Source organism: Lycium ferocissimum, chromosome 1, assembly GCF_029784015.1.
Source record: "Lycium ferocissimum isolate CSIRO_LF1 chromosome 1, AGI_CSIRO_Lferr_CH_V1, whole genome shotgun sequence".
Classification (NCBI taxonomy): Eukaryota; Viridiplantae; Streptophyta; class Magnoliopsida; order Solanales; family Solanaceae; genus Lycium; species Lycium ferocissimum.
Window position 1 is genome coordinate 52,602,037 of NC_081342.1, and position 14,095 is coordinate 52,616,131.

Consider the following 14,095-nt stretch of genomic DNA (forward strand, 5'->3'; position numbering starts at 1 on the left):
CATTGGCAGACCTATTGGCAGGAAGCCCAGTAGACGACAATCCAGTACCTTTATGGACTTACTTTCCAGATGAAGAAATAATGACAATTGAAGGTGAGGAAAGCGAAGACGAGTCAGGATGGAAAGTATACTTTGATGGAGCAGTCAATTTTAAAGGATCAGGGATCGGAGCCGTCTTGGTTTCAGACTCAGGCCAATATTATCCAGTGGCGGCCAAGTTAAATTTCAATTGCACTAACAACATGGCTGAATATGAAGCCTGCATCTTAGGTCTACGCTTAGCTCTCGACATGAATGTGAAAGATCTTCAGGTAATTGGCGACTCGGATTTGCTAATCCACCAAGTTCGAGGAGAGTGGGCCACCAAAAATGAAAAGATCATACCATATGTCGGACTTGTGCAGAGATTGACAGATCATTTTCGAGAAGTCAAGTTCAAACATATACCAAGAACTCAAAATGAGTTCACCGATGCATTGGCAACGATAGCATCCATGATCCAGCATCCCGATAGTAGATACATTGATCTGTCAAAATCGAGATTAAAGATCAGCCAGCCCACTGTGCTTTTGTAGAAGCTGAGACTGATGGAAAGCCTTGGTATGTTGACATCAAAATATTTTTGGAGAAAGGAGAATATCCCGAAGGAATCACCTTGAATCATAAAAGGACTATCAAGAAATTGGCAAATGGCTTTTTTCTTAACAAGAATGTCCTTTACAAAAGAACTCCAGATTTGGGATTGCTCAGGTGTGTGGACTCTTCTGAAGCCACAAAATTGATTGAAGAAGTGCATGCTGGAACCTGCGGGCCTCACATGAATGGGTTCGTGCTAGCGAAGAAAATTTTGAGAACAGGTTATTACTGGATGACCATGGAAAATGACTGCAGCAAATTTGTCCAAAAGTGCCACAAGTGTCAGATTCATGGTGACTTGATAAAAGTCCCTCCAACAGAACTAAATGCTATGACATCACCTTGGCCATTCGCCGCTTGGGGCATGGATGTCATAGGACCAATTGAGCCAGCCGCGTTAAACAAACATCGTTTCATCTTGGTTGCCATAGACTACTTCACCAAGTGGGTGGAAGCAGCATCTTACTCATCAGTGACAAAGAAAGTGGTCACGGACTTTGTGCGTAACAACATTATATGCCGATTTGGCATCCCAGAAATAATCATAACAGACAATGGGGCTAACCTGAATAGCCATTTGATGAGAGACATGTGTGCACAGTTCCAGATTACCCACCGGAATTCAACCGCATATCGTCCGCAAATGAATGGGTTGTAGAAGCCGCCAACAAAAACATCAAGAAAATCCTCCGAAAGATGATTGATAACTACAAAGATTGGCATGAACAATTGCCTTATGCATTGCTGGGATACCGTACTACGGCCAGGACCTCGACTGGAGCCACTCCGTACCTGTTGGTGTATGGCACCGAAGCAGTGATACCAGCCGAGGTAGAAATCCCTTCGCTTCGGATAATACAAGAAGCTGAGTTGGACGATGCGGAGTGGATCCGTAAAAGGTATGAGCAGCTGGCTCTAATAGATGAAAAGAGGATGATCGTTGTTTGCCATGGTCAATTGTACCAGCAGAGAATGGCGCGTGCTTTCAACAAGCGTGTGAGAACTCGGGTGTTTCAGATTGGGCAATTAGTACTCAAACGAATATTCCCTAATCAAGAAGAATACAAAGGGAAGTTCGCACCAAACTGGCAAGGGCCTTATATGGTACGAAAAGTGCTGTCAGGAGGAGCCGTGGTCCTTGCTGAAATGGATGGTCAAGAGTGGCCAAAAGCGATAAATTCAGATGCCATCAAAAGATACTACGTGTGAAGAAGAAGATGACGGTGAGGATTCAGAGTTTCCATAGTTTAGGTGTTCTTTAGTTGCATTCCCTCTATGTGTAATTTTGCATTTATTTTAGAAAATGAAATCCAAAAAATTATGTACGAACTACGCAAGGACCTGATTCCCTATACATATAAGGGGATACGTAGGCGCTTTTCCAAGCTCGATCGCTTTAACCTAAAAATCCAAATTATGTATGTTAAACTACGTTATGACCTGATTTTGGCTTGGGATACGTAGGCGCTCGTTTGAGTTCGGTCCCTCACATATTTTTTTTTTCCAATATGCTTATCCTGAACTACGTTTCGACCTGATTCCCGAAACGGGATACGTAGGCGCTCTCCCGAGCTCGGTCATTCCAAACAAAATTTCCAACAAACCTTAGGAAACTTTAGAGATGATTCAGCAAGAGAAAGATAAAGGTAACCCCACAAGAAAACTGGGGCAGAATTTTTGAGAAAGATCTCAAAAATTCCTCAAGCGCGGTGAAATCAAGAAATGACAAGTACACACTTATACTGGGGCAAAATTTTTGAAAGGGTCTCAAAAATTCCTTCGACATAGCGAAACTCGGGTTGATATAAAGACATATACAAACTGGGGCAAAATTTTTTGAAAAGGATTCAAAAATTTTCGCAAGTCGAAATCAAGAAGAAGAAGAAGAGACGGGAGACCTTGCTTGAGTGACTAATGTCATGACATTAAAAAGGGCATATATAAAATATTATTTTGTAACATATATGCATATATCTTCAAAAGCAAACCATCGCATAAAACTTTCCTAAAGGAAGAACAAACGATTTTAAAGAAAATGAGCATCCTTTCTTTCGAGGTACAAGCGGAAGAGGTCCATACGCATGGAAGGCGATCGACCATATAGGAAACTGACAAATCTTTCTGTGGATGCAGGAACAAACAAGCATGGATGTTTTACACTAACATGTTTGCTAGAATGTTTGAAACAAGGTAACAGTGACAAGCAAAGCGAAGAAAAGCCACAAGGATAGCGGCCCAAAGAGCACGCAAAACGGTAACAAAATCCGTCCCAAGTGAAGTTTTCATTACACTTACAAGTTTGTCCATTTTTGTAGAGCACAATAATTTTACAAAATAAAAGCTTTTAAAAGACTACTAGGACATATAATCACGGTATCAGAAGTCGGGTTTCCACTAAAAAATAGTTTCTGTATCAAGGTATTGAGACCCCGGCCTAGACGTCGCATGGCTTGCCTTGATACATTGGATGAGTGGACGTCCAAAATTAAAAAAAAAAATCAAAATCAAAATCAAAATGACGCGTTGATAGCGGGATTGAATGCCGTTACTCACAATCGAGTCTAGTCCTTTTGGAAGATGTAAATCCTATCGACGGGCGGGTATTCTTCCCCGAAGTCAAAAAAGGAAGGTGTAAGTCTTGCCACCGAGGTAAGCTTCATTCCTCAAAATGACGATATGGATTAGGAGACTACGTGCCGAAGGGGCTGAGTCATTGTCCATACATATAGCCAAAAATAGGTAGCGTAATTCCGAGCTTGATGTCCGCAATCATTGAAATACGAATGTGATTCCTACGTCAAGATTTGCGGTCGCTATTACAGTCTATTTCAAGTTAACGAAATCATGATTCAAGGACAGTGGTAGTCATGAGAAAAGGCTCCGCCTTTGAATATGCCGTAGTTAACTTGAAAATTCGGACTAAATGTTGTAATTCTGGACACGGGGGTTAGCAGTCATCATGAAAGGAATATGATTCCGCACTCTAATAAGCAGTCTACATTTAGGTATTTTTGACTATAGGTGATGTTAGAAGAACTGGTATACCGCGGTCACCGTATGCGGATAATGGGATGGGCGACACCAGATTTGGACAGTCATCGCGATATGCAATCATGATGTGACGCCAAATTTTCGAGGGTAGTGGATGTCGTAAGAAACAAAAATGGCCCCACATGAGAAAACATGGGTTTCATAATTGACATATCGAGTTACGAAAATGACAACCGGACTGGTGTGTGCAGGTTCACAGAAATGCGGTATATCCCAACAGAAGTTATCATTTAAACGATGGAAACATCTAACATCGACGAAAAAAGGTTGGTCGAAATATCGTGATTATTGTCCAGAGTAGATTGCTTTCGAAAATGTACACAAAAGCACACACTTACAGGAGAAAGGAAGAAGATGAATAAACGTCGACAAAGACGAGTGTAGTGGTACGGAGTGACGACAATGACAACAAAATGGCGAAATGCCGCACAGGTATGACTATACTAAAATTAAATTTTTTAAAAGACTAACATACAGGACTCAGCGTTTGGAGACGGGTTAGAAGCTACTAAAGGTGGAAGCAAGAGCCGGATCCAAAACATGCTGAGCATACTTGGAACTCTTTCTTGGGCAACCGATCAAAAATCGTGTACGAAAGTCAAGCTTTCTACACCAGGGATTGAAGATCGCTCCAAACATCAACACTAATAAGCCTTTTAAGAAACCACCTTCGGCTCGGATCTCCAGCCGGAAACAGCCAAGGAGGATCCCACAAAAGGGATATTCCTTTTCGTGCTATCGAGTCGAACTACAATTGGCCTGATTCCCAAAGCCAGAGATATGTAGGCTACTCAAGTTTCGAGGCTCGGCCATATTCCTATAGTTATCTTAGGACATTCCGAGATAACTTGAAGAAACTCCTATTTTATATAGTCCTCATAGAGTCAGAACTACAAACGGCCTGAATTCTCACGTAGCCTGAGATATGTAGGAAGCCCAGAAACTGGGGTCCGGCCATACTTTTGAAATTTTGCGCAAAAGAAAGCTGAAATATCTTTTATTCGGTGAAAATTAGGTCCCTCAAATTCGAAGCTTAAGGATGGCCTTGCCATCCTTGAACTTCGAAGGGGCAATTGTTGACACTCAATTTTCACCGCGTAAGACCTACAGTTTAAATTTTCATATTTCCCGAGTCTAAGACGGGGTGAGGATGCCTTTAGAAAATGAGAAAATTGCAAAAATTAACATTCAATTATTATTTTTTCATAAAAATTAACAATTACAAGAAATTATGAGTTATTTACTTTCACAAACGTGATTTGAAAAGAAGATACACATCCTGTTCCGTCTAGCTCGGGAAAATTGTTAATTAAAACAATGTACGAATTATGGTTCATTTTGACCGCATTTTTTCGCATGTTTAAATATTATCCGGAACTATGTCAATATCGGGCTCGTATCGAAGCTCGTATTTTAAAACGACGTATTATGAACTTTATTTTTTATATATACGAACTTATGTGTTAGTTTTATACAAATACATAGTTTCATGAAATTGTGTATTTTTATTTAACTTGTATACAAAGGGCCTTTTAAATTATGTTTTAAACTCAAAGGGTTTTTTTAAAATTTGTTAAATAATTTAAAAGGGGGGTGGGGGGTATATATAATGAGGGATAAAGTTGCAAACGAGCAACTTCGGTCCCATTTTTGTTCCCTATTTATTTCTCTTGACCTCTAACCCTTCAACGGCGATATGGGCGATGTGTATAGGGTTTGCTCGTGGGCTCAGTTCAGCCACTTCCATGGTTGTTTCAGGCCTAATTTTGCCGGGGTTTTCATCCCCATTCTCTGTTCTATTAATTGCCAGGTTTTATTTGCTTTAATGTGCATTTTTATTCCTAAAATTAACCCTACTAAGGGTGTTACCCGAATCCTTTCAAGTGTTGAGGATGCCATGGGCGAAGTCGTGAACTTCTAGCCATCTTGTGCTACTCAACACAAATTTGAAGGGGTTTAGGGGGAATTCCCTTAGGGTTCTGTGATTGGGTACGAATTTAGAAGGGTTTCTATCTATTAGTACGTTTTGTTTACGTTATTTGTACCTATTTTGATGACTAGTGTACTATCTCCTAATTTTATGGGATTTTTGGGATAAATTCTGGTACAATATGGTTGTTTTCTAGTTTGTATATGCTTAGGTGTAAAAATTATTCTAGGATAATAGTACATGTGGGCATATTTGCTGAGAAGGAACTTGTCCTTTGGGGGAACTTCAAATTTTTTGGAATATGGGGTAAGATTTGGGGGAATTTCGGTTGGGATAATTGTTTGTCTCCCATTTCTATCCCTAAACCCTATTTGGTTGCTATAAATAGAAAGCCATATGACTAAAAGGGTCTCTTTTTTTTCTTTTTTTTTTTTAAAACAACACTAAGTGTTTTAGCCTACAAAATGCCATACATATATACAAGCATACCACTGACATACTAGATATACCATTTTACCAAAAAAGCCATAATATATATATATATATATATATATGCTACTATCTACTTTATATATAGAGAATACATAAATTTTGAAGAAGAAACGGCTTGTCATTAAGGAGTTAAGTGTTGGTGTTTGAAGAGTTGATTCAATACCCCCCCATTTTGATCTTTAGGTTGCCTTTGCAAGAGGTAATATTCATGTTTTATTAATTCAGTTCAGTTTTCATATGAGTTCAAATAAATGCCTTATTGTTTAAATATGTGTTTGGAACTCTATTTCACTAATTGAGATATATTCCTGCCTTAGTTGGTAATATAATGTTAACAATGTTAAGTTGTAATAATGTGATTAATTCTATTTTTTGAACCTTGTTGAAGTTTTGATTGTTTTTTTTTCTTTCTGGAACCTTAGAACTAAATAGGATAAAGAATGGGGTTTGGGTTTTGGTTTTGGTTTTGTTAGTATTAAGTTGTTTGAGTTTCCAGCTTTGCTATATGGTACTTCTTCATTAAAATTGAAGTGTTTAGTCTTGTGCTTGTGATTTCAGATCATCAGATTGTGAAGAGGGTTTCGTGTGTTAATCATGGATCCATGACTGAACCATGACTGATACATTGTTAAAAGACCTAAGGTAGTATCACATTCCTTCTTTAATGCTTTTGGAACTCCTGAACTATTAAATGCCTTTGTCTGAACTTTTCCCTTTGGCCATAATTAGGCTTAACTATACTTGATGAACCTGCATACTTGTCCTTTGAATATTTGAACTTGCTAAAAGCTAAAACTAGCCGAAAATAATTCAGTGCCTTGTTGCTTGATCCTGTAACTTGCCTAAGTGAGAAATATGGCTTAAATGAGCCCAGAAACAAAATCCCTCTTAGTAACAAATGAATTCTTTAGTCAGGCCAATCCTCTATCTCACTTGTTATTGCTCATTGATTCTGTTGAAACCCAAGTGGGACTTAGTGTTGTGTCTTGTTGCCCATTTGTACCTTATCTTTGCATTAACTAATCTGATTGTTCTGCACTTCCTATTTGCTCATTGTTGCTACTTGCTCCTATGCCATTTTGACACTCATATGACCATATAGTTTAAGTCACGTTACTCAGACCTGTTGGGATGTCTGTATTATATATATTAAGCTGCTGTTTTCTTCCTTCCTTGAATTATTTGAGTTGAGTCTTCATCAACTTGTTCTCAGGGATGGTTTTAGAGTTTAATTTGAGTTAGAGGATTCTTTGAAATCCTTATGAGATTGGCTAGACCACTTAACAACATTAATGTAATTCTGGAAATTTGTTCGACTTAAAAACCAACTACAAGTCTAGGATCAAGCTTAAAATTGAAGTGTTTGGAGGCTTTGGTGTAGTTATAGCTCTGGGAATAAAATTTGGTTATAAAAATGAAGTGTATATCAAGTATATAGAGGGTATGCCCCGTTTTGCTCTCTAAGTGTGTATATTTGAGGTATATCTTGTGTATAACCGGGTCTTACACTTAATTGGAATCTGGGAAAGTTGTAATTTGGGGCCTTTGATTCTGGGCTGCATCTCCTTTGACCCATTAGACTTCTTTATGCGTTTTGCACTCAGTTTTGGGCTCTGCTTTGGGCTTCTCTTTTATGATATTTTTTATAACTTTGGTTGTTAATGTGGGCCTGGCCCAAGTCAATGTAATTAAATTTTTGGCTTTGTAATTATTTTAGTTCTTAGTTATGTTGATTAGTATACTAATATGGAATTTTTACGCGTTATAACTACTTCTAATATATACTTAGTGATAATAACTACTTTTTCTTTTAATTATTAATAATAACTACATACTTTTCTAATTTAACTATTATAGCTACACAGTAACTTTCAATTACCATTTCACAAATACACCTAAAAATTAGTACCCCCAATCCCATATCCCCTTTTAATGGTAACAATATTAATCACTTAATATACATTACCATTCTCTCTCCTTTTTCATAAATTCTTACCTTTTTAAAAAAGGAAAAAATCTGTGAATGCCGAGTGAAATAGTAGTCTTCTTCCTCTCTTCACCCTTCTGCAAAAATATCACTTCCATTCTCACCAATCAAGAAGATTCGTCGTAAGCCTTAAAGTACTCTTCTTTCTTCTTTTAAAGTTCCAGTATATCAGTCGTCACCTCAGATTCTATTGCCTTGTGAATTATTAAAAATCACAGTAATTCGATTTTTCATTTTGGGGTATTGCAATCCGAAACGATATTTTCAATACAGTTATTTCGATTCAAGGCATATGTGGTCAAAGTGGGCCTCTTTCACGTTCTATCCCATCTCCTTTGTTTCGTGGAATTTTCGCTATTTGTGTTATTATTCTTCCACAAAATCAACTTGGTGGAAGTGATTGTTTTTGCTCCAGGCCGTGGTGGTGGTTATGGCGGCACACACGAGAGAAGGGGAGAGAGAAAGTTTTTTAGGGTTTTGAGAAGATGAAAAATATATGTATTTGTGTATGTTCTATGATATAACTACTAATTGTTGTGGTTGGTAGTGTATTTTTGTAAGTTTTTCTATATATTTGTGTATTTTGTTCAAATTAATTCCATTAGTTCATCTAGTTTCAAATACATGGTAAGTTTTCTATATATTTATGTATTTTGTTCAAATTAATCCCATCAAACACATGGGTGTTGCAAATTGTTACTCACACAAATACATGAGATTTAATATAAAATACATGGGGTTTGATTGGAAATTTCAAATACATTAGTTATGCTATCAAATACATGGGTAAATAAAAAACGAAATCAATATTGAAAACTTCAAATACATTACCACTAAATACATGGGTGATGCAAATTGTTACTCACACAAATACATGATATTTAATATAAAATACATGGAGTTTGATTAGAAACTTCAAATACATTAGTTATGCTATCAAATACATGGGTAAATAAAAAACGAAATCAATATTGAAAACTTCAAATACATTGGCTGTTGAATGTTTTCAAATTTTTTATTTTTTATTTTTTACGTTTGAATGTTGAAGATTGGATGAAGGAATAGAAAACGGTTATGGAAAAGAAATCTAAAATCTGATATTATGGAAGAGTATGGTAAAAAATACCAATTAATAACAAATTAAATGTATGGTAAAAAATACCAATTAATAAATAATTAAATGATCCCACCGTTATGGCCTAAAATCAAGGGACATGTTTTCTTTTTCTTGTGTTTCTATGAATTTACACGCATCAAATACATCTGAAAAAATACCTTAATTTGGGAAAACATAGCTACAAATGGTAATATTTAATAGGGTAGCTATAAATGATAGGAACTACCATAAGGTAGTCATTTGAGTAATTTTACCTACTAATATAGGGCATACTCGTTTTATTTTGTCCATCCAAAACCCGTTGGTGGGCCCCAACGAGGCCCACTAACGTATCTAGATCGAGTCAAATGAATCCGGATTAAAATGGAGCATACGTATGGACTTAGGGACAAACTTGCATAATACCTTCGTTTGGGCTTGGTCGGCCCAAAATCCTTACTCTTTACTTTATGCAATTTAAATTTATACTTGCGCTTTTAAACTCAATTTATTGGAACCCTTATATGATTGTCACATAATTTAGAGTTGCGAAGTTGATTTTTTTTTTTTTTTTTAAATTTAATTCGAACTTGTGTAAAATCGAATAAAAATGGATTGAGACTTTGGGACTTAAGACGCCGTACTTGAGAAGATTGCTGGGGTTAATTGACATTATTGGAACTTTGGGACTGAACTGCCTGGGACCGTTTTTTGACTGTTTTAAACTTACGGACTGATTTTTGATATTAAGAACTTATGTAAATATGTAAAAAAAAAAAAAGATATAAGATTAAAATTTGGTTAGATAAAGAACATAATTGATAGATTAATAATAATGAATAACATATTATTACGGTATATATATGGTATATGTTAAAACTATTTTCATAACTTAAAATTCCTTCTTTAAATTTTTTTTTATTATTTTTGGGTGGACTTACGTGGAGTCCGACCTAGGCTAAGAGCCTTCGGGTATTAGCTTAGGTGTTCAAGTCCGACACCCATGCTCAATTTTGAGCGGAACTATACTTCGACGATTTCTTAAAAAAATAAACCTTTGCATGAAATGAATACTTTTATTGCGGACATCTAGACTTAACAAATTTATGTCCAAAACCATTTATAATCATAAGGTAAGCCATTAGAACCCGTAGGTAAACTGCAATTGAGCGGATCCTTAATACCAGGGTGCCTAACACCTTCTCCGGAGAATCACCAGAACCCTTACCCAGACTATGGTAGATTAGGTTTCTTTTAGGATAGTCGTAAAATAACTATTTTAAATGAACCCTTTCCGAACTAGTTTTCCTAATTTCCTAAAAATTAGGTGGGGACTCAAAAATGTATCCTTTAGAGCATCATTAAGTAGTTTGCAGGTTTTTTCGACTTTCCCGGTACAATTCACAACCGTACTTCCCTGAGACACCTCTCTCCTTTTATGAGGTATGTGTGAGTCGGTTAAACTTAGAAATTCCCAATGCCCGCCACACTAGTCTAATCCACACAAGAGCATCTAAAAGAAAATCTACAAATCTGTAATATCGATAATACATCAAGTCTGAGTATGTCTTGGAATAGAAAATAAGACATAAATAAAGAAGAGTCTTCAAGGCGGCGGACGTCTCATGCCCACCCTGTGTACTCTAAGCAAATCTCGGAGCAACTATCAGCCACGAGAAACAGAAGTAGATCAAACCTGGAGTTTTGCATTCATAAAAGAATGCAGCAAGTGCAGGTCAGTACAAAACCACAGTACTGGTAAGTATCATCAGCCGACTAAGTATAGCTAACATAATTCAGACAATAAAGCAGGATAGACGGATAAATCAACAAGTATAAGTCAAACACAATCAGAAACAAGTATCCGTCATCACCTAGGTAGAAGCATTTAAACCCAAGTGTGCCAAGTCTCAATATATTCAATCCGAAACCAACAACACAAGTAAAACACCGGTTCATCACAATATAAGCCAAGATGCAATGAAATGCAATGATGTAAGAATGCCAATGCAATGCAGTGTACACATGTACTCCGAACGGAAGTATCGACGTCCCGGTAGCACAACCCATGGGGGACCCGCGAAGTCCATGTACTCACTCATCCACGATTTCGGGACAATCATCGGACATCGGACTCTCACATCACACAATCCACGATTTCGGGACAACCATCGGACATCGGACTACTCACATCACTCGCACACAATCCACGATTCCTAGACAACCATCGGATATCGGACGACTCACATCTCATGCAAACTGAGCTTAGCTCATCACAGTGTTTCATCAAGTATCAACAATGTATCAACAATATATCACGAGAGATGTGAATGCGTGCGATGTATGAGTCAACATGAATAATCAAATCAATATCACAAGTACCAAACATGGGTACGCCAACAATATCATGAAAGACTACACAAGTCATATAAAGACACTATCCCCGAAATCAAATGCCAACAAGTGGGGCACCACAATATCATGAACAAGATATCTCAATAGTCTCCAATATCCACTATCACTATGCGGCATCAAGCCCACAACAATAGGACAAATCAATCACAACATAACGGGATGGCTAGCCCCAATCACACAACAGGGCCCAACCTAATACAATATCCAACTCAACTTCATACCCGAAGGTTTACATGCTTTCTCCGATAATATAATATAAATATATGCTTCGCTACACGAAGTCTCACCAAGGGTAAGCCATAACCTATTGGATAGCCGAACAACAATACACCAACAATCACACCTTAGCTTTCCCCTTCCGCTGAGCCTCAAGATCAAAAAGATCTAGGCATATTCGAAATCTAGATTAGAAAAAATGAAGATCGATACCTATATTGCTATCATTCAAATTAAGTCAAACCCAAACCTAGAATTTGGGAAAACGGGACCCACAAGGTCAAAACGGCAAAATCGGGGGTAAAATACCCAATTCAACACTAGGTGATCAAAATCCATCAACTAATTGCTAAATTAACTCAAAGATTCATTCAATTTCGAAATTCAAGCAAAACCCCGAATTTTAAGTAATAAATCCTAACTCTTAGATTCAAGAATTCAACACTAATAATGGGAGATATATGATTAACAACCTTAGATACATCATAGTCTAGCATAAACCCCATCAATTTCGTCATTTAGAAGCCTAGATAGAATATCCAAACCCACTTTTAATCTTCCATTACTTAATGAACTACCAAGATGGAAAGGATTCTAAGATGATTAGGAATAATGAATTAGCAAGGAGATTAGAAGGACTTACCACCAAGAATCTTCTCCAAGAATCCTCTAGAATTTCTCCCCATATGAATCACTTTCGGAATAATAAATGAATGAAAAGATTTGGGGTTTTATATCATTAACTGCGGCAGTCACTGCCCGATCACCACTTCCGCGATCACTCAGACCGCTTCAGCGGCGCCGCTCCAGCGGTCCCATGACCACTATTGCGGTCATGCCCAATTGGCATAGACCGCTGGGGCGGCCCCGGCTGCCGCGGTCTTCGGTGCCGCCAAAGCGGGCACCAGAAACTTTCCCAAATTTCACATTTCAACTCGAATTTTCGTCTAATTCCCGAAGCCATCTGCTCACAACCCACATACACACACACATAAAAACACGCTACGAATGCGCTCGTGGCCACGGAATTCCCAACGGAGGTCTCGTTGACCGAGTCAACCCCTGATATCTCAATTCCAATTTCTTAACCGAAGTCTCAAAAATGCATCTGAGTGCATTGGGAACCGAACCAGATATGCACACAAGTTCTAATTGACCATCCGGACCTCTCGGAATCGACGGATTTCAAAAAAGGTCCGTTTACCCAAAAGTCAACTTTGAGTAATCTTTTTTTTTTTGCTTTAAGCCCAAATTTCACAAAAAGTCATTCGAATCAAGTTTAAACACCTCGGGAAGCGTGTTTAAACACCTCGAGAAGTGTGTCAACGGTCCCCTGGGGTCAAAAGTGAGCTAACCAAGCTCGGGAAAAGGTCAAAAGGGCTGAAAATGCAATAACGACCAAACGGGTCGTTACATCAAATACCAATTAAACAATCGCTCGTCCTCGAGCGACTAGAAAGAGAGGACGAAAAAATGCTTGAATCGGAAACAACTGAAGATATCGGCCACGCATGTCGGATTTCTCCTTACAGGAAAGATTCTCATCGAACAAAACTGAATCCCACGAATGATATTGAAACCACCAGAACGGTACTTCTCCAACACAGAAACATGGAAAACCGGATGAAAATTCGACAGATCTGGTGAAAACTAACTCATAGAACAAGGGTCCAACAACGGGTAGTCTCAAACAAGCCCAAGCACCTCAGCTCACTTACTAGTCACAACTCTCCAGACTTAGCTCAAGCTCCAATCCTCATATCTCCGTTTTCGAATTTCCCTTGCAACTGATCCTCGAGTAAATGAATTGCTTTACTCAAATTCTCTTATATATAAAACCGCAACTCTGAACGCGATCAATAGGCCCCACAAACACCTTCCCAACCAACGCAATCCTCTGAAACATGGTCACAACCCATAGCCCCTTCTGAACCGATAAAATACTCTGATTCCGCTAACTCTTCTCTCACATCATCTAAAGCCGTTACTTGCCCGTGATTTCTTAGAAACACATGAACACACACCACAAGCCCGAAACCATGACTTACTCTTGACAGAAATGAATCCTCGATGCACCTAAGTTCTCTACGCAATTCCATCAAAACTGACCTTAGTGACAGCCAACTTGGCTAGTTCCAAGTCTTCTTAAACCTTCAAATCACAAAATAGGAACAACACCACTGAATATCTCGCCGAGCAAAGTCCGTGGGAACTCAACTGGTCCCTATAAAGACCTCTCGTACAATAGTTCCTCGTCAAATCTATACTAAGC

The 14,095-nt window shown here is 38.1% G+C and overlaps 1 protein-coding gene across 1 annotated transcript; it reads left to right on the top strand.

Moving 5' to 3' along the window:
- The first annotated feature begins 1,332 nt into the window (after positions 1–1,332).
- Positions 1,333–1,845, top strand: LOC132065195 (uncharacterized). Its single transcript, XM_059458468.1, has one exon. The coding sequence runs from the start codon at positions 1,333–1,335 to the stop codon at positions 1,843–1,845; it is 513 nt and encodes a 170-aa protein (XP_059314451.1).
- Positions 1,846–14,095: the final 12,250 nt, after the last annotated feature.

What these genes read in the sequence shown, in the direction of transcription:
- LOC132065195 (XM_059458468.1), top strand. Translation starts at nt 1,333, where the DNA reads ATGATTGATAACTACAAAGATTGGCATGAACAATTGCCTTATGCATTG.